Here is a 23,928-nt window from a genome sequence, read left to right on the forward strand (position 1 = left end):
GGGTTCAAAGGACTGCTAGGGTTGTAAGAGGACGGCTAGGGTTGAGCAAAAAAGGATCAATGCTCTGATACCATCTAGAGAAATATAGAGAAGAAAGAATAATGAAATTGTATTTTCAGTAGGTGTACAACACATCCTTAAATACTAATTACAAAGGAAACTATTCTAGGAAAGACTAGTAAATATGGAATGTTAATTGCTGTCTAAAATCAATCCTAATCACTACTTTCCTAATCTTCTTCAATTAGGCTCTTTGACTTAATCTCCTATGATCAGCCCAATATCTTCCATATTCGGTATAATTGATACTGAATATTCATATCTTCAACACAAGTATACCGGGTCCATTCTGTAAATTGCAATTTTATGAGACAGATGTATAGTTCTAATTAGAAAAGAATTCCATTCATTTAGTGGTTTAAGCATATGCAAAGTCCTCAGCCAGAAAAACCACAATCACAAGAAACACATGGGCCTTGAGAATGATTCAATTATACTTTGCTCCATGCCACAGTTCTGATGTTAAATTGTTGAACGGGTTTGGGACGAGTTCTAGATTTTTATCTTAACAAGAATCACAAGAAATACATGGATGCTGTGTATGCTCATAGATATTTTGTACTCCTTTTCATTTATTGTGATTTTCCTTTTAACTCCCTCCTCCCTTCTTCTGAAAACATGCATACATTTGTATTTTCCATATACATGCACACGAGTGACTTCCTATTTACAGTTGTGTTTGGTCCTACCCCATATCTAATAGAGATGCATCATTTCAGGCTGAGCATGGACCTGATAGTCAGGTTGTTCTTGTACTCGCTGGAGATGATCTGGATGTTAAAGCTATAGAAGATTAATTAAGAAGCAATGTGATAGCCGACCAAGGGGAGAATTTGCCTCAAAAGCACTAAGCCATAGTTTCACTATTTTTGCCCGTGACATGGTTGAGGTTTGTATATTTGTATGTTCAAGAAGATGCTTGATACTTCTTTTTTTTTTTCGGTCGCTGCATATTAGATTATGCTTAGAGGTCTTGTTGCTACATGATTCATAAGAAACAATAGCAAAGTTTCTGAACTTCGACCATCCAGTTTTTGTAGTATTTCAATTGTAGTATGCACATCCGATATTTCTAATTATACTTTTTTGTACCTAGCATTGTTTTCAAGTAGTATCATTGAAATTTCAGCATTGGTTTTTTGAGATTGAGTTGTGTAATCGCTACATCGCATGTATTTCAACTTGCATTTTATTTTAAAATCAGCAACGTGAAACACTTGTGTATGATTTGAAAACCAGTGATCTGCCCATAAAAGAAAATGAAATTTGTAGACGTAGAACATGATTTTTATTTTTCATCATCTTTAGGGCGACTTGTATTCATCTTATTGAACTCTTTCTCGCTCTCTACATATTTGGATATGTATGTTATTGTTTGCCATGAAATTATATTTCTCTTATGGTTTGAAGGTTTCTTTACATCGCTTCTGAAACTTGACATGTTAATGAGTGTCTCAGGCTGTCTCTTTTTCAAACTTATACACCCGAGCATCTAATTGTCAGCGTAAGGATGCAGATAAATGGTAGGGTTTCATTGGGAAAGCCAGTACTTTTCTTTATTGTTTATTCTTTTTCCTTGGAAAATTTCCTTATTGATTAGTCATAATTGGTCAACTGTCCACTGATAAGCTGTGTTTAAAACAAAGAGTTGCTGCTTTGCACCAGCTAATTTGATGCTTAGCTAGAATTTTGTGTTCTAGTATCATATAATGAAACATCCATGCACTTCTCTGATGGAATGGATGTGAAAGTGTTAGTTTGTTGCTGCTAATCTTTGGCCAATGCTTTTGCGATCGTGAACTAACATTTCAAATGTCAAGAAGTTCTACGAGTAGTGCTAGCAGCCTAAATTCTGAGCACCATTGTGTTAGAGTTAAGAATTCAGCAACAAGGACAAAACAGGAGAACATAGTATAGAAGGAGTATTATACTGAAAATTGTATTCAAGGGACGAAATCAAAAGTTACAATAAAATCCAAAACTCTATACTGTATTGTTCTAGTATCCAAACGGAATTACAGTAGCAAACTCTAAGGATAGAATGATGTTTAATGGTAGAATAAACACCCCCAGGCTCAAACCCGATCAAGAGGATGATCCTCTTGCCCAGCCAGATTTTCTGATAATTTATGCACACCCACTAACGCCGCCCACCAGCTCCTAAATCCCCCAGCTACAACATCTAGCTTGCCACGCGTCACCTCCTCATTTGTCGACCCCGTAACCGTTTGTAACCAACTCCTTCCTCCTTCGATAGACCTGCCATGGTTTGGGCCCCGTGTAAGGCCTGCCAGTACTTGGGCCTGGGTTAGGCAGATGGGTCGTAACACATTGTCGTGTTAAATGTCACATTGGTTAATGAATATGGTTAGGTTTCTTTCCTTCCTTCTTTTTTCCTTTTTAAAGTATACTTAGGGTTCACATATTGTTGAATGTGCATAGGGCAGATAAAGCGAAGAAAATCCGTTTTTAGCACTGTATTTGACTTACTGGTTATGAATATTAATTAACATCTCGATGTCCGTCTGTTAAATTTATGAATAAGAACCTTGAAATTTTTGCTGAATTATCTGCACGATCATTGATGAATGTCATTAGCCAATTCGCGTAAAGACGTGATTGGAGTATAAATCACTTCTGACTGTTTGACAGATTACACGGGAATGGAAACTCAGAGTGTGGGAGACTATGCAAGCGAGACAAACCATGTCCTTTCCACCTATATATGGTTATGCCGGGATGTACTGTGGTATATCTCTGGATTCCTTCCTCAAGTACATGATAGTCCAATCTTTGACCAAGGAGGGTTTGAGAAAACTTGGCCCTCTTGTGGTAACAATGGCTGAAGTTGAAGGGCTTGAGGCACACAAGAGAGCTATAACACTTAGGCTTAAGGATATTGAAGCCAGAAAAGTTAGTGTGAGACGATAAGTTGGCATCTCTTACCATAAAGGTTCGGTTTCGAGCATTGTTTCTTTCCGCTCGAACCTTTTATTGGAACCTTTCATATTGAATGATGATTTGGCCCTTTACAGTACTGGAATTCTGATGCTGAGAGAGGGCACTTGCCTTAAAGTATCAAAATCCGAAGGTCTTTTGCGAGGAAAATCAAATTTTGACAGTGCGGATATGAATAATTTGTTCTTGGTGTTGCTACTGTGAACACCTCCTATCCTTTTAACAGAGTTGAACATTTTATCGAACTCTTTAATTCGAAATATCATGGCATAACAAAGACGCAAGGTGCTTTGTATTTCATCAATTTGGAGCTTTGCATGAGGTTAATACTTTTGTTTGACAATTCATTATGTTCGTTTGTTTCCTCCTGCATTTGTGTATAAATAGAAAGGTATATATACGTTGTAAAATTGACCAACGCTCAGAATTTTCTCTCGCTGTTTCCTTTCTCTGTTTCTTTGTTACCATTTTAACAATTTTTGATAAAGAAGTGCAGATTAGCATATTAAAGCAATTAGTTGCCAAGGATTTTTCTATTAGTCTTATCTTTATTGTCTATAGCTTCTTGCCATGTGTTACCCATTTGCGCAGGTGTTGCATGACGTAAAAGATGGCTTCTTCCGACGTAGCAAATATAGATGACTATTGATTTAATCATTCTCTATCTTATAATTCTCATAATTAAACCATAATCTTGAATTCTAGATCCTCAATTATCTCAATTTCGTATCAATTAGTTTACCAACATCAATTCGCATAGAAGAATCATATGTCACCATAATTCTCATAAATTAATCCTATCAATTAATTCCAATTGCAAATCAAAAGTTAAGTAGACCGGTCCCAACGTACTGGTCAACAGGTGGGTAAATCGATCTTGTACTAATTTTTATGTTTATCTCATTTATTCAATACGTGAAATATGCAAAGAGTCTTAGTTTTAATTCAAATAACCTAATATAAAAGTTATCTAATTAAAATAGTCATATAATAGTATTTCCATATTAAATGAAATCATAAACATTGATTAAACTAATTTATCTATAATTAATTAAAAAATTAATTCAATTAATAAATTACTCATGAATTAATCATCGATCTTATAATTCGATTTTGAACCTATTGCAGAAATAATATAAGTTACTAATGTATAGGAAATATGTTGTGTCATATTAAAAAAAAATATAAGCTAACAAAGGGACCCAATGGGCATATATATCGAGCATCTATATAATCACAACAGTTATTGTTTACCAACAAGTTCATCTCATGATTTCAAACTATAGTACTATTCTATTAAAAGCCTAGCGATATACTCTCAATCTATATAGTATATTTATAAAGCTCCAATTTGACTTTATTATATTGTGTATCATCCTCATAGGATATTCATAATCGACTTATGGTCAAGTTCCGTTTTACTTTCTTGATTATATTTATCTTATATTCTATTATCACTCTATAAGAATAACCATTATTCGTACCAATACAAATAATAAGCCTTTAAAGCATCTCCAATGCAAAGTTATAATTGATATGCAAATTGTAAAATTAGCATTTGAGTGCAAAAAATACTCTCCAATGCAATGTTATTTATTGTGTCAAATTTCTCATATTATATACTTTGTGATAAATTTCTCACCAAGTAAAGCATATGAAAAATTTAGTATTTAATTGCTATTGGTTAAAATATTTACTTTTTCATGTAATCATTGCAACTTTTACATTTTTAATTATTTTAAAAATAAAAGCCCACTTTTACAATTTTCAAAGCTCAATGATTGTGGAAAAATTAGATTTATCATTTCAAAGAGCATTATGCATTGGAGCAAAAATGAAAATGACATACCATATCATACTTCTTAATGCTAAATATACAATTTGTATTGGAAATGTTCTTAGATAAAACAAAATAGTCTAATTGTTGACCACTCTCATTTTCCAATCCCTGGATAGTATCATAAGAGGATATCATTGACTGTTTATAATAGCTATGAATTCTCTATTTATGAATCATATCTTCGACGTACTAGTATGCATACCTTTAACAATGTTAGGATATCACTCTTTGGTACATCAAAAGATACAACACTTACATACGGGTTTATTATTCATGGATAGATTACATATAAATTATCGAAACTGAATTGTTTTATTTAAACGGAGTTATTAATTAATAACAATTCAACTTTGATCCGATCCAATCTATATTCTACTAATTGAACTATATCTATGTCTCTACTCTGACAATCAAGACAAGTCGTCTCCGTTGGAAAGTAAACAACACAATAATCTTAACATAAATAAAGTGTCCAACTTAATTTCATCGACTGCAGATCATATAATTTAAACTATCATGTTTAGATTCATGTCTTCTGCATATTCTTTACATTTTATACACAACCTAGGGCCCGTTTGGTTCATGCATTTAAACCAGTGATTCTTGATTATGGCATTTGAAATAAATTTATTGTGAGAAGAAAACACTGTAGCATAATCAAAATCATGAGTTTAAACGTATGAAACAAATGGGCATCTAAATATTTAGAACAACAGTCTCAGATTTTCAGTTTGTTTATCATACATTCAACTAAAATGAACGTAAAAAGGACAATACTTGATATATAAAATAAATAAATATTTATTTACTACTCAAATTGTCTAAATAAAAATTTTACATTTCTTTTTAAAAGGCATAAACACTAAGACTAACATGCAGATAGACAATAGGTAAAAAGCAAATTATCTAGAAAAACAAGAAGAAGAAATAGCCACGCCTGCTATAAATCGCATTTAAAAGGTGAGTTTAAATCGGATAGTTTGAATTTTATGAGAGAAAATACTATAGTGAATTTTTTTTAAAATTTAACTTTTTATTTCTTACTTTTTCGGTCGTTAGATCTGGTTAAAATCACACTATATTAAAAAAATATGCAGAACACATAAATTTTGATACAGATCTGACGATTGAAAAATAAAGAATACTAGGAAAATTTTCCTTACGTTTTCTGTGAAGCAAAAAATATTGTTTAAAAAAGTATAGCATAACTCTTTAGTCTTTAAAATCATAAATGAACCCGTCGAAAAGTAAAATTTAATGGAGACTAAAAAATAACTTTCCCTAGTGTTTTATCTTTTTTATGAACACTAATATTTATTTTTTTATAGTCATTAAATTTATATTTAAATTTGTCTATTCATTTTAACTTAGTGTGATTTAGACCAAATCGGCTAAAAAAAAAAAAAAAAGAGAGGAGGGAATCGGAGAAACTCCCTAACAAAAATTCCGAAACCCCAGATATAAAACACGCGACCCAAATAACTCCGGAACCTGCAACATTCAGCGGGAACCAAACCAAAGCAAAACAAAATCAAAATGCAGCCCTCGACGGTGGTGGTCCTCGACAATGGCGGTGGCCTAATCAAGGCCGGTCTCGGCGGCGAAATGGACCCCACAGCCATCATCCCCAACTGCCTCTACCGCCCTCTCTCCTCTAAAAAATGGCTCCACCCTTCCACCACCACCGCCGCCGTCTCCGATCCCATCGACCTCACCTCTGCCGCCGTCCGCCGCCCCATCGACCGCGGCTACCTCATCAACCCCGACCTCCAGCGCGACATCTGGGCCCACCTCCTCTCCTCCCTCTTCCACCGCCCCAACACCGGCCCGGCCCACTCCGCCCTCCTCCTTACCGAGCCCCTCTTCGCCCTCCCCTCCATTCAGCGCGCCACCGACGAGCTCGTCTTCGAGGACTTGGGCTTCGCCGCCCTCTACGTCGCCGACTCCCCTTCCCTGGCCCACCTCTACGAGGCCAGCCGCCGGCCCATGGGCCTCGCCTCCAAGGCCCAGTGCAGCCTCGTCGTCGACTGCGGCTTCTCCTTCACCCACGCCGCTCCTGTGTTCCAGAACTTCACGCTCAACTATGCTGCGAAGAGAATCGATTTGGGGGGAAAGGCTTTGACCAATTATCTGAAAGAGTTGGTTTCTTATCGGTCGGTTAATGTGATGGACGAGACTTTCGTGATGGATGATGTCAAGGAGAAGCTGTGTTTTGTCTCGCTTGATGTTTCTCGCGACCTCCAGATCGCCAGGTTTGGGATTTTATGTCATTCTGTGATATGGGATTTTTTGTTTGTTTGTTTTTTTTAATAATTCGAGTGAATTTAGTTGAGTTTTTGGTTGATTTTAACTAAAATGTCAGATGGGCTATATGAAGGAAATCTGGAAAAAGGTGACATCTCGAGGAACTTATTTGCTATCTTTTATTTGTTTTTTTTATGTAATCTGTGGTTTTTTTTCTTGTTTGTTATTTTTCAAGAAATTTAAGTGAATTTAGGCCTCGTTCATTTTACCGATTTGAGTTTTCAATTTCAATTTTGCTATTATTAAAAGCATTCACAAAAAGTCACATCTAACTTTCGAATGAGGCCTTAGTTGATTTTTTTTTTTTTTTTTGATAAATAATGTAGTTGGTTTTTCACTTGTAAATGAAATGGGCTATGAATAAAACCTGGAAAAGGGTGACATCTCGAGGGGAACTCATTTGCTATCTTACCTCTGTTTTCATCTATGCTTTTTTTTCTTGTTATTTTTCAAGTAATTCAAGTGAATTCAGTTTTTTTTTTTTTTTTTGAATTATTTTGAATAAGTAAATTTGTTTGTTGGTTTTTACTTGTAAATGAAATGGGCTATGAAGGAAACCTGTAAAAAAGATGACATCTTGAGGTGAACTTATTTTTTCAAGTGACTTATGCTATCTCTATTTTTTCTTCTTCTTAATGTGATCTGGGGTTTTTCGTTCTTTTCTTTTTTCTTTTAGTTTTTCAAGTACAGTTAATGGGATTTTGTTTCGACTGTAGCTATAATGGGGTTTTAAAGTAGTACCAGGAAAGACAACCTGTTGAGGAACACTTATGTGCTTTTCCTTTTCTCTGTGATCTGTGGTTTTTGTTTTCTTTTCATTTCTTCAAGTAATTCAAATGAATTTTCTTGGTTTTGACTGTGTTAAATGGGCTATTGTGAAGGAAACCTGGGAAAGAAAATCTCTTGAGGTGCACTTATGTGCTTCCTGATGGTGTGACTCATACGAGGGGTTTTGTTAAGGACCCAGATGAAGCGCAGAGATATCTTTCCTTGACAGATGGAGATGGAGATCAGACAGCGAATTTGGGGTCGGATCACCCTCATGTTACGGAGAAGTTGGAGGACAGGAAGAAAACTGATTTGACTAAAAATGTAGCGTCTTTCACACACATTTCCTTCAACAGAGTATCGTGTTCTTGGAAGTGTCTTTACTTATTCCTTTCTGTGTTGTTTTAATTGTTTTGCTTAGGAATTTGACTTGACAAATGAGCGTTTCCTTGTCCCAGAAATGATCTTTCATCCTGCTGATTTGGGTCAGTTGATGAACCCCTACGCCGTAGAAAAACTATTGAAAATTCTTCAAAACTTTCTGATCAGTGAAAATGCTAACCTTGAATATGTTCTTTCTTGCAGGAATGAACCAAGCTGGACTTGCTGAGTGCATTGTTCGAGCTGTCAATTCCTGCCATCCTTATCTTCACCCCCTACTATATGAAAGGTTGCCTCTTTGCGTAATATTTCACAATTATGTTTCTGAATCTTGTACTTAGCTCGTACTGAATTTCCCTTTTTTTTTTCCCTTCTTGAGCAGCATTATTTTAACTGGCGGGAGTACATTATTCCCTCGATTCGCTCGGAGGCTGTATGCTCTGCTCTCTCTCCTTTCCTCTTAATTTTGATTAGCACTACTGAATCGGCCTTTTCTTACTTTTAACCTTGAATTGATCTCTTGTAGAGAGAAGGAGCTTCGTCCTCTTGTTCCTGATGACTATCGAGTGAAGATCACTGCTCAAGAAGAGTAAAGCTTCCTCTTATAGTTCATTTTGTTGTTCTGAAGATTGCTATCTTTCCATATTAGTGAAAAAAAAAAAATGTTTTGTGCAGCCCTATACTTGGTGTCTGGCGAGGTGGATCACTTCTTGCATCAAGCCCAGATTTTGAAGCAATGTGCGTCACCAAGGCTGAGTATGAGGAGCTTGGATCTGCTCGATGTCGGCAGAGATTCTTCCACTGAGTGGTCATGATGGTGAAAACAATGAGATCTAATTGATCTAATTGAACCTTTGTCATCTAATAATTGGTAGGCAGAATGCTAATCTCTGGCCTCTTGGACCATTATACCAATGGACCCTTGAGAGGTAGTTTAATGTCGGTTCTGCAAAACTCAGAAACACAACTGAACTGAGAGAAGTACTCTCTGTGGAAGCGAAAGACTCCAAGGAATAGTTGCAGATCCACACCATTATACTTTGAGCAAGGAAGAGATAGGTAGACAAAATATGTCATTGTTCTACCTTTAGCAGAGCTAGAGCTTTCCTCGTATGAGCTTTGCTTTCAGGTGCGGATATCTGAGATGGGAAATAATGTATGTCGAACCTTTGTTCTCATGATAAAGGGGAGAAAAAGAAGGAAAATTATCGTGTCTTGACAATGTTTTAAGCGTTTGTTCAGAGACACACCTGCTTTATCATAACTTAAGGGCATAGGTGGACAAGGCATGATTCCTTTGTTACTTTTGGTGTTCTTAATCGCACTTCATAGTTGGCAAGAAAAGGAAAAAACCTGTTTTGATTCAGTAAATGAGTGTCATGATATTTACTTATTTAGTCCTTTGACAATTAACGGACATGAATCAATACTGACTTTGTAATTCGTTCCTTTTGCACAAATTTATGTAAAGAATATGTGATAATCATACAACAAATGTCACCAGAACCGACATAAAGACCAATTAGTTTACTACAATCGACACTTCCCAACATCCCAAGTGCATCCTGTGAAGCTACGAAGATGGATCATCATTTCTTTCCAATGGAACTCAATATATGAAGATTTGTTCTGACAAAATTTTCCTATATGAGCTACAAACAGCTTTTCAGTAATGCCTAGGCTCTTTCGCAAGCAGTCGAATTTGATATTTTGCGAGATTGCTCTATATTGTATCTTTCGCCTTCGTCTCACTCTTAGTTGTAGTTGTGGAAGAACATCCTCTTATCAATCCGTTGCCTTCTACCTAGTGCTTTCGCAATTGCAAATAATCACTTCAAATGGCTGTTCGTACTAGCCCGGGTGAATTTGCTGGATTTCATTGCAAAAAACCTCGAACACTAATGCTTAGGATTAAGCACAAACAACCTAACATGACATTAGTCGGAATACGGTTGTGAGTCCATGCACAGATGTACCAATTTTCTTTGATATTCTCCGTAATATTCACCAACTGCAATAACGTCTTCATTTTCTGGATCTAAGCCAGGCAACTTGAGCAGCTTTTCCTTGGTAGAAGAACTAGATTCATCATCCGAGTGTCCCAAATCAGAGATGATTTCAGAATGGATTTCACGGCAAGCAAGGATGAACATGGCGGCTGTGTCGGGTTGTTGGGCTTCACGAAGCGCAGCCAGTGCCTCTTGCAGTGCCCCAGCCGCAACATACAAAATCAGAGCCCTGCATAGAACATTGCTAAGCTCAGAACACGCAGGATGATTCAAGAATCTAGTAAGAAATACAAATTAGTGATACCTCCATAAGTTGTGTTCGTTGTGAAGGACATGGTCAGCCCATCTTAGCAATACCCTATGAGAACATAACGTGAAAGATCTATAATGAGATAAAAATTTCGAAGAAAGAAATAAGAGAAGCACGCATGTAAAGAAAAGAAGCTACCACCAGGTAGAGAACAGAAACAACTAAGAAAGAAAATATGAGGAAAAAACCTTGCATAATCGGATCCCTTCAAATGCGTAGCAGCTAAAGTCGCAGCATCAGTCCAGCACCCAGCATCTTGTAGCTGCATAAGAGATGGATGTTATAGCTAGTCCAGCAAAACTAGTACTTCTATTGTTAGAAAGAGCATAACTCGAGAATTAATAATTTATGTTCTGAAAGCTTGCACTTAATTAATTAAGTAGCCAAATCCCTAAAAAAATCCTGCTGTTCATGTATAAAAGTGCCAGTTGCTAGTAACAGATTATAATATACAATTGATAAGTAATTGAACAAGAAATTTATTTGGACAGCAAAAGGCATATACTTCGATAACGGAAATTCACAAAATACGTAAAGAAAATTGTATTTTTCATCTCAAAGAGCCTAACCTGAGAACAAGCTTCTTGATACCTTCCAACAGCACAGAGAAGATGAGTGCCAGACAATGACCTATCAGTCTGGACCATGTTGGCTGCCACAACCTAAATGGAAATATAGCATTAAGCATAAAAAATTCTCAGAAAAGTAAACCTTCTTAGTATGAAGACGGTATGATCTCAGGAAACATTAGTTCCAATAGACAACTCACCTTCACTGCAAGTTCGAGAAGAGAACTTGACACGGCAGAAGAAAGAGCGACTGCACGTAGAGCATTCACGTAAAAGTATTTGCTCTCAGGATTAGTTGAAAGCAATAAACTAACTGCAGCTTCAAGATTCCCGACCGACACGAGCCTAGATCATCAAGGCACAACACCATTATAAAAAGGTGCAGATCTTATAACAGAAAAGTCGAGCATTGAACTTATTACAATCTTAAATTTTAGTGGGTTCTTGAGGTATTTAAGGGATTGCTAAGTTAAGGTGCTTTGTAAAAGAGACTATCAGTGGCTGTCAGGATCTCTATTTCTAGTCTGATGGGGGCTTGCCAGGGACCCTGATCGTAAGCAGTAAAGAAACCGATCATAAACGTTCCATCCTCAGCGCCATAAGTTTCAGTTTATAAATATGAAACTAGTTCTAGGAAATTGACAATTACATCTACGTAACACCAAATAAACAAGACAGCATCACACGCCAAAAAATCTTTGCATGCACAAATAAGAGCAACAGGAAGCACTTACTCATGCACACGATTCTGAACATCCTCTTCTCCCTCCAATTTCTCATGCCAAGGGATACGCTCATTGGCATTTGCCCACAGCTCTTCTTGTTCAAAAGCCATCAAACTGAAGCCACCTTGATTCTGCTAACCAGAAAGCACAAGTTATTATAGAGGATATGACATTAGTAGGTATCTAACATGTTAAACCTAGAAGCAGTTTGCAAACTCTAACAGTTATGTGATTTACCAATGGATCCTTTTTTCCTGTCCCAGGCACTGATTTCCCTTTTGATGTTATCCTACTCAAGATTGATCTATCATCAAGCTCTGAATCAGCTGCCGATTCCGCAGACTTTTGTGGAGGCCTATTTACTAACTTCCTCATCAAATGGTTGAGAGCACGAGACAGTTGTAGCCAAAAAAGTGCTTCAGAGGATTCACCAAAGACAGCAGCAGCAAAAGCAAACCTCATGGCACAACCTTTGTTCACCAGCTTAGCATATAATTTTGCTCTCTCATCATCAAGTATGCATCCTTGAACAATTCGAAATTCAGAACAGGCAACAGAAAGACATAAATCAAACACTAGAGCTGAGCTCCTTCATAATTGGAAGGATCATAGATATGATCAGACTCACCTTCTTTACGATAGGGTTCTAATATTTTAAGTAGCAACTCTGGCACCACAGGGTCTCCAATAGGTGGTAAATCAATCATGTAATTTCGAAGGTCCCCACTGGATTTAGGAGTTCCAGGAATTAGGTGAGGCCTCTTTTCTAAAGTTGTACTGAAGGTATTAAACCAAGAGGGCCTTACACCTAATTGCAAGATCATTCGTAATGCCTGTATGAGGAGGAAAAAAATATAACATCCAGTGGGTATGGCATGGAAGATTAGTCATCTAAATTTTGAAGGCCATTGGAAAACAGAGCAGCATTAGCAAGGTAAATGTGATTAATCAACGTGGACTTCTGTGTCTAAATACTTCTCTAACGATCAAGACTAAATAGAACTAGTTGGTGATCAAGGAAGAAAATCAGCATTTTCAAGTTGTTTCTATCTGTGTTGAGATGCATATACTATCCTATTTTCTCCATATTGTTCCTTTACATACAGAAAACTACTAGTCTAACACCACTTCAAATTAGCGCTACGTATTACTTACATGGAACAATCACACATATAGGAGCATAATCAATCATCAACAACTCGATCAGATTAACATAATGTGAAGCACATGTCTTTGTACATTGAATTTAAAAAGGAAAATTGGAATTACTGTTACCAGGGCATGTGGTGTAGGAAGTAGTATGGGAGAACATAAAGGCATTGGCCGGAACCGTTCTTTTGTAGGTCTCAACTGGGATGTGTAACCAGGTTTTTTGTCAGTTCTGCACGAAATGAAGGACAAAGTTATAAAGCAACTGCACAAAAGATGACAGTATTGGATCAAGGTTATCAACTGAATTCAAACTTGTACTTCCTGAGTTAGAAAAATGCAATGACCGGGGGGGGGTGGCGGGGGGCCATGGCCCCCCCTAGCTTTTTTTTTTTTTTTTTCTTTTTAATATAGTGGTTTTAATTTTAATATAGTAGGTATGTGTATAAATTAGACTTTGACCCCCCTTAAATTAAAAGTTCTCTACATTTAATAAATAAAAACTGTTACATATATATACATGTCAGTATAATCTTGATAAAAAAAAAATGGCTCCTCACCAATGAATCCTGGCTCCATCACTGGAACAATGTATATGTATCGAGAACTAATCAGTTGGTGAAATTATGAAATTTCAAGAACAATCAGATCCAGACTATTTGTTTCATACCTCAATGTAAATAAGCAAAAATGGTTAATCAAACAATTCACCAAGGATTGGGCTGAAATGAAGTAGCACTTCAACAGACCTCTCTGAATAATTGGAAATCAGCGAGAAAAAGTGGAGACACGCATTGAACTATACACTACAGCTGTTTATCACGCCTAGTTCCCATGAAAGCCTATCATTATTCTAATACAAGCTTTCACTATTTAGATAAAACAATTCACTAACATATTCAAGTTCAAGCAGCTAGCTTTTTCATTTCAAATTATCAGTACTCAAAATGACATCTGGAACTTACACTTTAACCTCTAAAAGACGAAAGCTACTATCAGCTCCAGCGATGCACAGTACCAATGGATCATTTTTATCAGTTCGCGAAGGTACCCAATCAAGTTCCAGCACAAGAGTTCCAGGAAACTGTGGCTCTAAAAGCGAATTGGCCATTGGATCCGGCGAATCCTGCAATTGGAAAACAAGAGAGAGAGCAGTAATTAGAGAGCAAGGGAGAGGGCAAAAAAGAATCACCAGTGGTGCAAAATAAATAAATAACCGTGTAAATAGCTGACTATGTTTTAACAGGAAAACTAAAAAAGATGGATGGTACGTGCATGCCAAATTCCAATTAATGACTGTTTAGGGACCTAGAAAGAGTCATAAATCAATAAGCGATTTCCTGACCATTTAACCAGTGACTAAATCTCAGGGGAAAACAAATATCTAAAAGAAAACAATGCCACATCACAGAGCATACTCTTTGTTGCCTAAAGAAAGAAAGAAAAAGTGGAATGAAGGAAGATAAAGTTGATAATTTGTGTATTAACCACTTACAAGATCGAAAATGGAAAACGTATTGTCATAAAACAGCACAGCAATACGCCCTCTACTCCGGTCACCAGGAACAACAGGGGAGAATTTAATTCGCCGAATCCCTTCTCTGTGAGTGCTAAAGGAGGACGAATGTCCAGTTGTCACATCCCACCAGCGAATGTTTCCCGACCTGTCTCCCATAACCTGAAAGATAATAAAACATCATTTCACAGTGATATGACACAAACTAAAAATTAGGACGTGAAAAAAATAAAATCAAAAATAAATAAATAACAATGGTACAAACCACATGAGGCAAGCGGTACGCCATGGCTGTTATTAGCCCATCTGACGAGACAAATGAAGAAGAGGGCCATTTTGGTCTAGAAATAAGCAAAAGTAAAACTTATGAGAAAACTGACCAGAACAAAACTTGGTTTCTTCCAGTGCATAAACAACAGAGGTAATTTACAGAGACTAAAAGCTCAATTCATATCTACTCGACTTAAAATCCTTAAGCACTGAAAAAAGTACTAACAGAAGTAAGAAAAAGAATTTATCATCCCAGTACCCTTTATTTTAACGTAAGTGTAAGCAATGGAGGATAGAAAAATTCTTTTACTCCTTCATAGTTTTAGAGAAATTGTACAGGGATTATATAGACTTAGTGAGGTCTAATCTAATCCCTAAAACAGAGAAACAAAGTCTGTAAATAAGGAAACAATACAAAGTCAAATATCCTCTCCTAATATCCGGATTCTCTATCTCCTAATATCTGGTCATACAGCCATACAACTATTCCACAACTCATAGTTTCCTAATTTACTAACACTCCCCCTCAAGTTGGTGCATAGATGTTGATCATGCCCAACTTGCTTACACATGAATCAAATGACTGTCTCTGTAACCCTTTAGTGAAGGCGTCTGCAATTTGTTGAGTGGTTGGTAAGAATGATACACAAATGACTCCATCTTCAAGTTTCTCCTTTATGAAGTGTCTGTCAATTTCTACATACTTCATATGATCATGTTGAACTGGGTTATTAGCAATACTTATAGCCGCCTTATTATCGCAGAATAGTTTCATGGGTAGTTGTACAGGTTCATGGAGGTCTTCCAGCACCTTCTTTAGCCAAAGTATCTCACAAATTCCTTGAGCCATTGCCCTGTATTCTGCTTCTGCACTACTTCTGGCTGCCACATTCTGTTTTTTGCTTCTCCATGTTACCAAATTTCCCCATAGAAAAGTGCAATATCGGGAAGTGGATCTTTTGTCAGTCACGGAACCTGCCCAGTCTGCATCAGTATAGACTTCAATTCTTCGTTGATCACTTTTCTGGAAAAATAATCCTTTTCCAGGAGTTCCTTTTAAGTACCTCAGAATTTTGTAAATAGCTTCCAAGTGTTCTTCATAGGGAGCATGCATAAACTGGCTAACCATGCTAACGGCAAAAGAGATATCTGGTCGTGTATGGGATAAATAGATCAGCTTTCCCACTAGGCGTTGATATCGACCTGTATGAACCGGAACTCCTTCCCTGGTCTCTCCAAGTTTTGAGTTAGGCTCCATAGGAGTATCTGAAGGCTTGCATCCACTCATGCCGGTTTCTTCTAAGAGATCTAGAATATACTTTCTTTGAGAAATTACTATGCCCTTTTTTATCTAGCAATTTCCATTCCAAGAAAGTATCTAAGAGAACCTAGATCTTTAATCTCAAATTCGGTTGAAAGATTTTTTCTCAATTTGTCCATTTCCTCAATGTCATCACCAGTGAGAACGATATCGTCCACATACACAATCAAGACAGCAATTCTACTTTATGCAGAAATCTTTATGAACAGAGTGTTATCTAACTGCCCCTTTAAGAACCCTTGAGACTTTACAAATCTTGCAAATTTGTCGAACCAGGCCCTCAGAGATTGTTTAAGTCCATATAAGGACTTCTCCAATCTGCAAATCTTCTTCCTGAAGCTGTCACTAAACCCTGGGGGAGCCTCTATGTATACTTCTTCTAAGTCTCCATCAAGAAAGGCATTCTTGACATCTAGCTGATAAAGAGACCAATCTAGATTAACTGCAACAAAAATTAACACTCTTATTGTATTCAACTTAGCCATCGGTGAAAAAGTTTATGAGTAATCAATGCCATAGGTTTGTGTAAACCCCTTGGCAACCAACCGAGCTTTGTATCTCTCGAGAGATCCATCAGAATTATACTTCACGTAGAGCCGGCAATTTTAGACATGACACGATGAAATGATACGAAAACGACACGAGATAAATGAGTTTGGAGCGCACGATTATTAATTGGGTCGTTAACGGACTGACACGAATAACACGAAAATAAATAAACTGGATTCGTGCCAGCCCGTTTAACATGTTTAACCCGTTTAGTTATATGGGCTAACACGACACGGCACGGCCCGCCCATTTATAACCCATATACAAAAAAAAATTTATAAAAAATTAAAAAAGACATTCAACCTTATGACATTTATAAAAAGACATCTATTAATAGGTTAAAGCAACTAGAAACTAATTTTGGAGCGTAGTTGGGCATTCAACCTCAAAGAAGACATTTTCTTATATTTATTTTATGTTTTATGTACTTCAACATTCAAATGTTTGGTTATGTTTTCAAACTTATTTAGATGTACTTGGTTATGTTTTCAAACTTCTTTGGATATTTGGTAATTGGTCATGTTTTGAAACATATATTGTAGGAATTCAAACTAGCCGTATAGGGCATTAGTTAGTTTCCTGATTTTGTGGATCTATAGTTACTAGAGATATTATTCTATTGTGTATAGCTGTAATTGACTTACCTTTAATATTAGATTTAGCTCCTAGAAATCAGGATCAATCTCAACGGATCCTTGTGTATATATATGTACCCGAATTGTTTCTAATGAGATATCAGAAAATTTCAATTCTGTTCTGCTTCGTGGTATCAGAGATACAGGTTTCTGAACCCTAATTTTCATCTCTCTAGCCGCCGGCCTTAGCCTTTCCATCTCTCTGGCCGCCGGCCCTAGCCCTTCCTCTATTCCCGTATTTTTCACCTCTGTGAAAATCGAGCCCCTACTCTCTCTCTCTCGGAAATCTCGTCCACCATGGCCGACTCTGAGCAGACTTCCAGAGACTCATCCTCATCTACCACTTCATCTCCCAATACTCCTATCAATCCTCAGATCACTCCCGAAAACAGTATTACCCCTATCATCAACCACAAACTCAATGGCCACAACTATCTCCAATGGTCTCACTCCATGATGATGTTTATCAGTGGACAAGGCCGTGATGATTATCTTACAGGTGTGGCTGTCCAACCAGATTCCAGTAATTCTAAATTCAAAAATTGGAGGGCAGAAAACAACCTTGTCATGTCCTGGTTAATTAGTTCAATGACTACTGAAATAGGAGTAAACTTCCTCCTTTTCTCTTCAGCCCAAGAAATATGGGACGCAGCTCGTGATACGTTCTCCAGCAGTGAAAACACTGCAGAACTCTTTCACGTGGAGAGTATCCTACATGACCTGCGACAAGGAGAGAATACAGTCACCATTTTCTTCACCACTCTGACGAGGTATTGGCAACAATTGGACCTATTTGAATCTCATGAATGGAAGTGCCCTGATGACAGAACCTATTTCAAGGGAATAGTAGAGACCAAACGCATCTTCAAATTTCTAATGGGTCTTGATAAGTCTCTTGATGAGGTGCGAGGTCGAATACTCGGAACCAAGCCCTTGCCCAATCTCCGCGAGACCTTTTTCGAGGTAGGTCGAGAGGAAAGCCGCAAATGAGTCATGATGGGACATTTGAGCACACCTACGTCCACTGATGGCTCAGCCCTTGCTACTGCCAGAGACCACCCGTCCATGGTCGAACTAGCAGCCTGTGCTGCTCGCGGAACATCTCAGACCCCTGGTGACAATCGGCCACAGAGGGGACACCCCTGATGCGACCACTGTAAGAAGACCGGCCATGTCAAAGAAACCTGTTGGAAGTTACATGGAAAGCCACCAGACTGGAAGCCAAATAGGGCCACTGGTGACCGTGAAAGTCGGGGAAATACAGTCTCAATAGAAGGAACTAAAACCCAGAACCAAGTCTCCTTCACAAAGGACCAGCTGGAACTTCTTCAGCACCTGATCAGCAAAGCAAATCTGTCAGCCGGCTCGGTGGCAACAGGGACTGGATCTGTGAACAGCAGTGGAAATCAAGCCCTTCATGTTGCCCAGCCACCCGCAACCTCTTGGATAGTAGATTCAGGCGCATCAGATCACATGACAGGTGATAGATCACTTTTCTCAACTTATACTCCATGTCTGGGTTATCAGACAATGCGTATTGCCAATGGCTCACGCTCGAGAGTTGGTGGAATAGGAACCATATATCTCTCGAGCAATATTACTCTACATTCAGTGCTATTTGTACCTGACCTTGATTGTAACCTACTATCTGTCAGCAAACAAAACCGTGATCTTAACTGTGAGACTAAATTTTTTGTCAAATCTTGTGTTTTTCAGGACTTGGGTTCGGAGAAGACGATTGGCAATGCTGAACTTTGCGCAGGCTTATATCTCCTCAAAGTAGACACCTCTTCTGCCCCAGATCAGAGTCATAATAAGAATAGGGTCAAACCTTAGTGTTGGTCCATTCAGAGTCATGAGTCAATAAGTCAGTCCAATAAAAACAGTGCAATAATGTTGTGGCACTACCGTCTAGGTCATCCAAATTTCTTGTATTTGAAACGCCTATTTTCATCATTGTTCATTAATAAAGATGCCAAGTTATTTCAATGTGATGTTTGCCAACTATCAAAGCACACCCGAAGTACATATATCCCACGACCATACACACCAACTCACCCGTTTTCACTTATCCATAAATGGAAAACGTATTGTCATAAAACAGCACAGCAATACGCCCTCTACTCCGGTCACCAGGAACAACAGGGGAGAATTTAATTCGCCGAATCCCTTCTCTGTGAGTGCTAAAGGAGGACGAATGTCCAGTTGTCACATCCCACCAGCGAATGTTTCCCGACCTGTCTCCCATAACCTGAAAGATAATAAAACATCATTTCACAGTGATATGACACAAACTAAAAATTAGGACGTGAAAAAAATAAAATCAAAAATAAATAAATAACAATGGTACAAACCACATGAGGCAAGCGGTACGCCATGGCTGTTATTAGCCCATCTGACGAGACAAATGAAGAAGAGGGCCATTTTGGTCTAGAAATAAGCAAAAGTAAAACTTATGAGAAAACTGACCAGAACAAAACTTGGTTTCTTCCAGTGCATAAACAACAGAGGTAATTTACAGAGACTAAAAGCTCAATTCATATCTACTCGACTTAAAATCCTTAAGCACTGAAAAAAGTACTAACAGAAGTAAGAAAAAGAATTTATCATCCCAGTACCCTTTATTTTAACGTAAGTGTAAGCAATGGAGGATAGAAAAATTCTTTTACTCCTTCATAGTTTTAGAGAAATTGTACAGGGATTATATAGACTTAGTGAGGTCTAATCTAATCCCTAAAACAGAGAAACAAAGTCTGTAAATAAGGAAACAATACAAAGTCAAATATCCTCTCCTAATATCCGGATTCTCTATCTCCTAATATCTGGTCATACAGCCATACAACTATTCCACAACTCATAGTTTCCTAATTTACTAACACTCCCCCTCAAGTTGGTGCATAGATGTTGATCATGCCCAACTTGCTTACACATGAATCAAATGACTGTCTCTGTAACCCTTTAGTGAAGGCGTCTGCAATTTGTTGAGTGGTTGGTAAGAATGATACACAAATGACTCCATCTTCAAGTTTCTCCTTTATGAAGTGTCTGTCAATTTCTACATACTTCATATGATCATGTTGAACTGGGTTATTAGCAATACTTATAGCCGCCTTATTATCGCAGAATAGTTTCATGGGTAGTTGTACAGGTTCATGGAGGTCTTCCAGCACCTTCTTTAGCCAAAGTATCTCACAAATTCCTTGAGCCATTGCCCTGTATTCTGCTTCTGCACTACTTCTGGCTGCCACATTCTGTTTTTTGCTTCTCCATGTTACCAAATTTCCCCATAGAAAAGTGCAATATCGGGAAGTGGATCTTTTGTCAGTCACGGAACCTGCCCAGTCTGCATCAGTATAGACTTCAATTCTTCGTTGATCACTTTTCTGGAAAAATAATCCTTTTCCAGGAGTTCCTTTTAAGTACCTCAGAATTTTGTAAATAGCTTCCAAGTGTTCTTCATAGGGAGCATGCATAAACTGGCTAACCATGCTAACGGCAAAAGAGATATCTGGTCGTGTATGGGATAAATAGATCAGCTTTCCCACTAGGCGTTGATATCGACCTGTATGAACCGGAACTCCTTCCCTGGTCTCTCCAAGTTTTGAGTTAGGCTCCATAGGAGTATCTGAAGGCTTGCATCCACTCATGCCGGTTTCTTCTAAGAGATCTAGAATATACTTTCTTTGAGAAATTACTATGCCCTTTTTTATCTAGCAATTTCCATTCCAAGAAAGTATCTAAGAGAACCTAGATCTTTAATCTCAAATTCGGTTGAAAGATTTTTTCTCAATTTGTCCATTTCCTCAATGTCATCACCAGTGAGAACGATATCGTCCACATACACAATCAAGACAGCAATTCTACTTTATGCAGAAATCTTTATGAACAGAGTGTTATCTAACTGCCCCTTTAAGAACCCTTGAGACTTTACAAATCTTGCAAATTTGTCGAACCAGGCCCTCAGAGATTGTTTAAGTCCATATAAGGACTTCTCCAATCTGCAAATCTTCTTCCTGAAGCTGTCACTAAACCCTGGGGGAGCCTCTATGTATACTTCTTCTAAGTCTCCATCAAGAAAGGCATTCTTGACATCTAGCTGATAAAGAGACCAATCTAGATTAACTGCAACAAAAATTAACACTCTTATTGTATTCAACTTAGCCATCGGTGAAAAAGTTTATGAGTAATCAATGCCATAGGTTTGTGTAAACCCCTTGGCAACCAACCGAGCTTTGTATCTCTCGAGAGATCCATCAGAATTATACTTCACGTAGAGCCGGCAATTTTAGACATGACACGATGAAATGATACGAAAACGACACGAGATAAATGAGTTTGGAGCGCACGATTATTAATTGGGTCGTTAACGGACTGACACTCAAGGTATTTGTGAAGGAATCTGGTTAAAACGGCTGCTAGATGAACTTAAAGTTGGCATTTCAGGTCCTATAGATATGATGTGCGACAACCAATTAGCTATAGCTATTGCCAAAAACCCTATCCATCATGATAGAACGAAGCATGTTGAGATCGACAGACACTTCATCAGCGAGAAGATAGAGAGCAATGTTGTATCACTAAAACAAAGACATCTATTAATAGGTTAAAGCAACTAGAAACTAATTTTGGAGCGTAGTTGGGCATTCAACCTCAAAGAAGACATTTTCTTATATTTATTTTATGTTTTATGTACTTCAACATTCAAATGTTTGGTTATGTTTTCAAACTTATTTAGATGTACTTGGTTATGTTTTCAAACTTCTTTGGATATTTGGTAATTGGTCATGTTTTGAAACATATATTGTAGGAATTCAAACTAGCCGTATAGGGCATTAGTTAGTTTCCTGATTTTGTGGATCTATAGTTACTAGAGATATTATTCTATTGTGTATAGCTGTAATTGACTTACCTTTAATATTAGATTTAGCTCCTAGAAATCAGGATCAATCTCAACGGATCCTTGTGTATATATATGTACCCGAATTGTTTCTAATGAGATATCAGAAAATTTCAATTCTGTTCTGCTTCGTGGTATCAGAGATACAGGTTTCTGAACCCTAATTTTCATCTCTCTAGCCGCCGGCCTTAGCCTTTCCATCTCTCTGGCCGCCGGCCCTAGCCCTTCCTCTATTCCCGTATTTTTCACCTCTGTGAAAATCGAGCCCCTACTCTCTCTCTCTCGGAAATCTCGTCCACCATGGCCGACTCTGAGCAGACTTCCAGAGACTCATCCTCATCTACCACTTCATCTCCCAATACTCCTATCAATCCTCAGATCACTCCCGAAAACAGTATTACCCCTATCATCAACCACAAACTCAATGGCCACAACTATCTCCAATGGTCTCACTCCATGATGATGTTTATCAGTGGACAAGGCCGTGATGATTATCTTACAGGTGTGGCTGTCCAACCAGATTCCAGTAATTCTAAATTCAAAAATTGGAGGGCAGAAAACAACCTTGTCATGTCCTGGTTAATTAGTTCAATGACTACTGAAATAGGAGTAAACTTCCTCCTTTTCTCTTCAGCCCAAGAAATATGGGACGCAGCTCGTGATACGTTCTCTAGCAGTGAGAACACTGCAGAACTCTTCCATGTGGAGAGTATCCTACATGACCTACGGCAAGGAGAAAATACAGTCACCACCTTCTTCACCACTCTGACGAGGTATTGGCAACAATTGGACCTCTTTGAATCTCATGAATGGAAGTGCCCTGATGACATAACCTATTTCAATAGAATAGTAGAGACCAAACGCATCTTCAAATTTCTGATGGGTCTTGATAAGTCTCTTGATGAGGTGCGAGGTCGAATACTCGGAACCAAGCCCTTGCCCAGTCTCCGCGAGGCCTTTTTCGAGGTACGTCGAGAGGAAAGCCGCAAACGAGTCATGATGGGACATTCAAACACACCTACATCCACTGATGGCTCAGCCCTTGCTGCTGCCAGAGACCACCCGTCCATGGTCGAACCAACAGCCTGTGCTGCTCGCGGAACATCTCAGACTCCTGGTGACAATCGGCCACGGAGGGGACGCCCCTGGTGCGACCACTGTAAGAAGACCGGCCATGTCAGCGAAACCTGCTGGAAGTTACATGGAAAGCCACCAGACTGGAAGCCAAATAAGGCTACTGGTGACCGTGAGAATCGAGGAAATACAGTCTCAATAGAAGGAACTAAAACCCAGAACCAAGTCTCCTTCACAAAGGACCAGCTGGAACTTCTTCAGCACCTGATCAGCAAAGCAAATCTGTCAGCCGGCTCAGTGGCAACAGGGACAGGGAGTAGATCTGTGAACAGCAGTGGAAATCAGGCCCTTCATGTTGCCCAGTCACCCTCAACCTCTTGGATAGTAGATTCAGGCGCATCAGATCACATGACAGGTGATAGATTACTTTTCTCAACTTATACTCCATGTCCGGGTTATCAGACAGTGCGTATTGCCAATGGCTCACGCTCGAGAGATGGTGGAATAGGAACCATATATCTCTCGAGCAATATCACTCTACATTCAGTGTTATTTGTACCTGACCTTGATTGTAACCTACTCTCTGTCAGCAA

At 38.2% G+C, this 23,928-nt stretch overlaps 2 protein-coding genes across 2 annotated transcripts in view; one reads left to right on the plus strand and one right to left on the minus strand.

Annotated features, from left to right (window-relative positions):
• The first annotated feature begins 6,277 nt into the window (after positions 1-6,277).
• Positions 6,278-9,133, plus strand: LOC21399676 (actin-related protein 6). Its single transcript, XM_024170314.1, has 7 exons — positions 6,278-7,110; positions 8,044-8,254; positions 8,352-8,415; positions 8,516-8,600; positions 8,694-8,744; positions 8,838-8,900; positions 8,987-9,133. Exons 1-7 carry the CDS (start codon positions 6,395-6,397, stop codon positions 9,114-9,116), a joined length of 1,320 nt encoding a protein of 439 aa, XP_024026082.1. The 5' UTR covers positions 6,278-6,394; the 3' UTR covers positions 9,117-9,133.
• Positions 9,134-10,233: 1,100 nt separating this feature from the next.
• The window catches only part of LOC21399677 (WD repeat-containing protein 11), a 40,840-nt gene continuing 27,145 nt past the window's right edge, over positions 10,234-23,928 (minus strand). The window contains exons 9-20 of the mRNA XM_024170315.1: positions 19,719-19,794; positions 14,569-14,751; positions 14,039-14,199; positions 13,200-13,305; positions 12,553-12,757; positions 12,162-12,448; positions 11,934-12,055; positions 11,400-11,544; positions 11,200-11,292; positions 10,819-10,892; positions 10,625-10,678; positions 10,234-10,549 (exon numbers count right to left, since the gene is read on the minus strand). Coding sequence (XP_024026083.1) covers positions 10,249-10,549; positions 10,625-10,678; positions 10,819-10,892; positions 11,200-11,292; positions 11,400-11,544; positions 11,934-12,055; positions 12,162-12,448; positions 12,553-12,757; positions 13,200-13,305; positions 14,039-14,199; positions 14,569-14,751; positions 19,719-19,794 — 1,807 coding nt within the window. The 3' untranslated portion in view covers positions 10,234-10,248. The remainder of the gene's footprint in view (positions 10,550-10,624; positions 10,679-10,818; positions 10,893-11,199; positions 11,293-11,399; positions 11,545-11,933; positions 12,056-12,161; positions 12,449-12,552; positions 12,758-13,199; positions 13,306-14,038; positions 14,200-14,568; positions 14,752-19,718; positions 19,795-23,928) is intronic.

The sequence above is a fragment of the Morus notabilis genome, unplaced genomic scaffold (genome assembly GCF_000414095.1).
Source record: "Morus notabilis unplaced genomic scaffold, ASM41409v2 Scaffold397, whole genome shotgun sequence".
Classification (NCBI taxonomy): domain Eukaryota; kingdom Viridiplantae; phylum Streptophyta; class Magnoliopsida; order Rosales; family Moraceae; genus Morus; species Morus notabilis.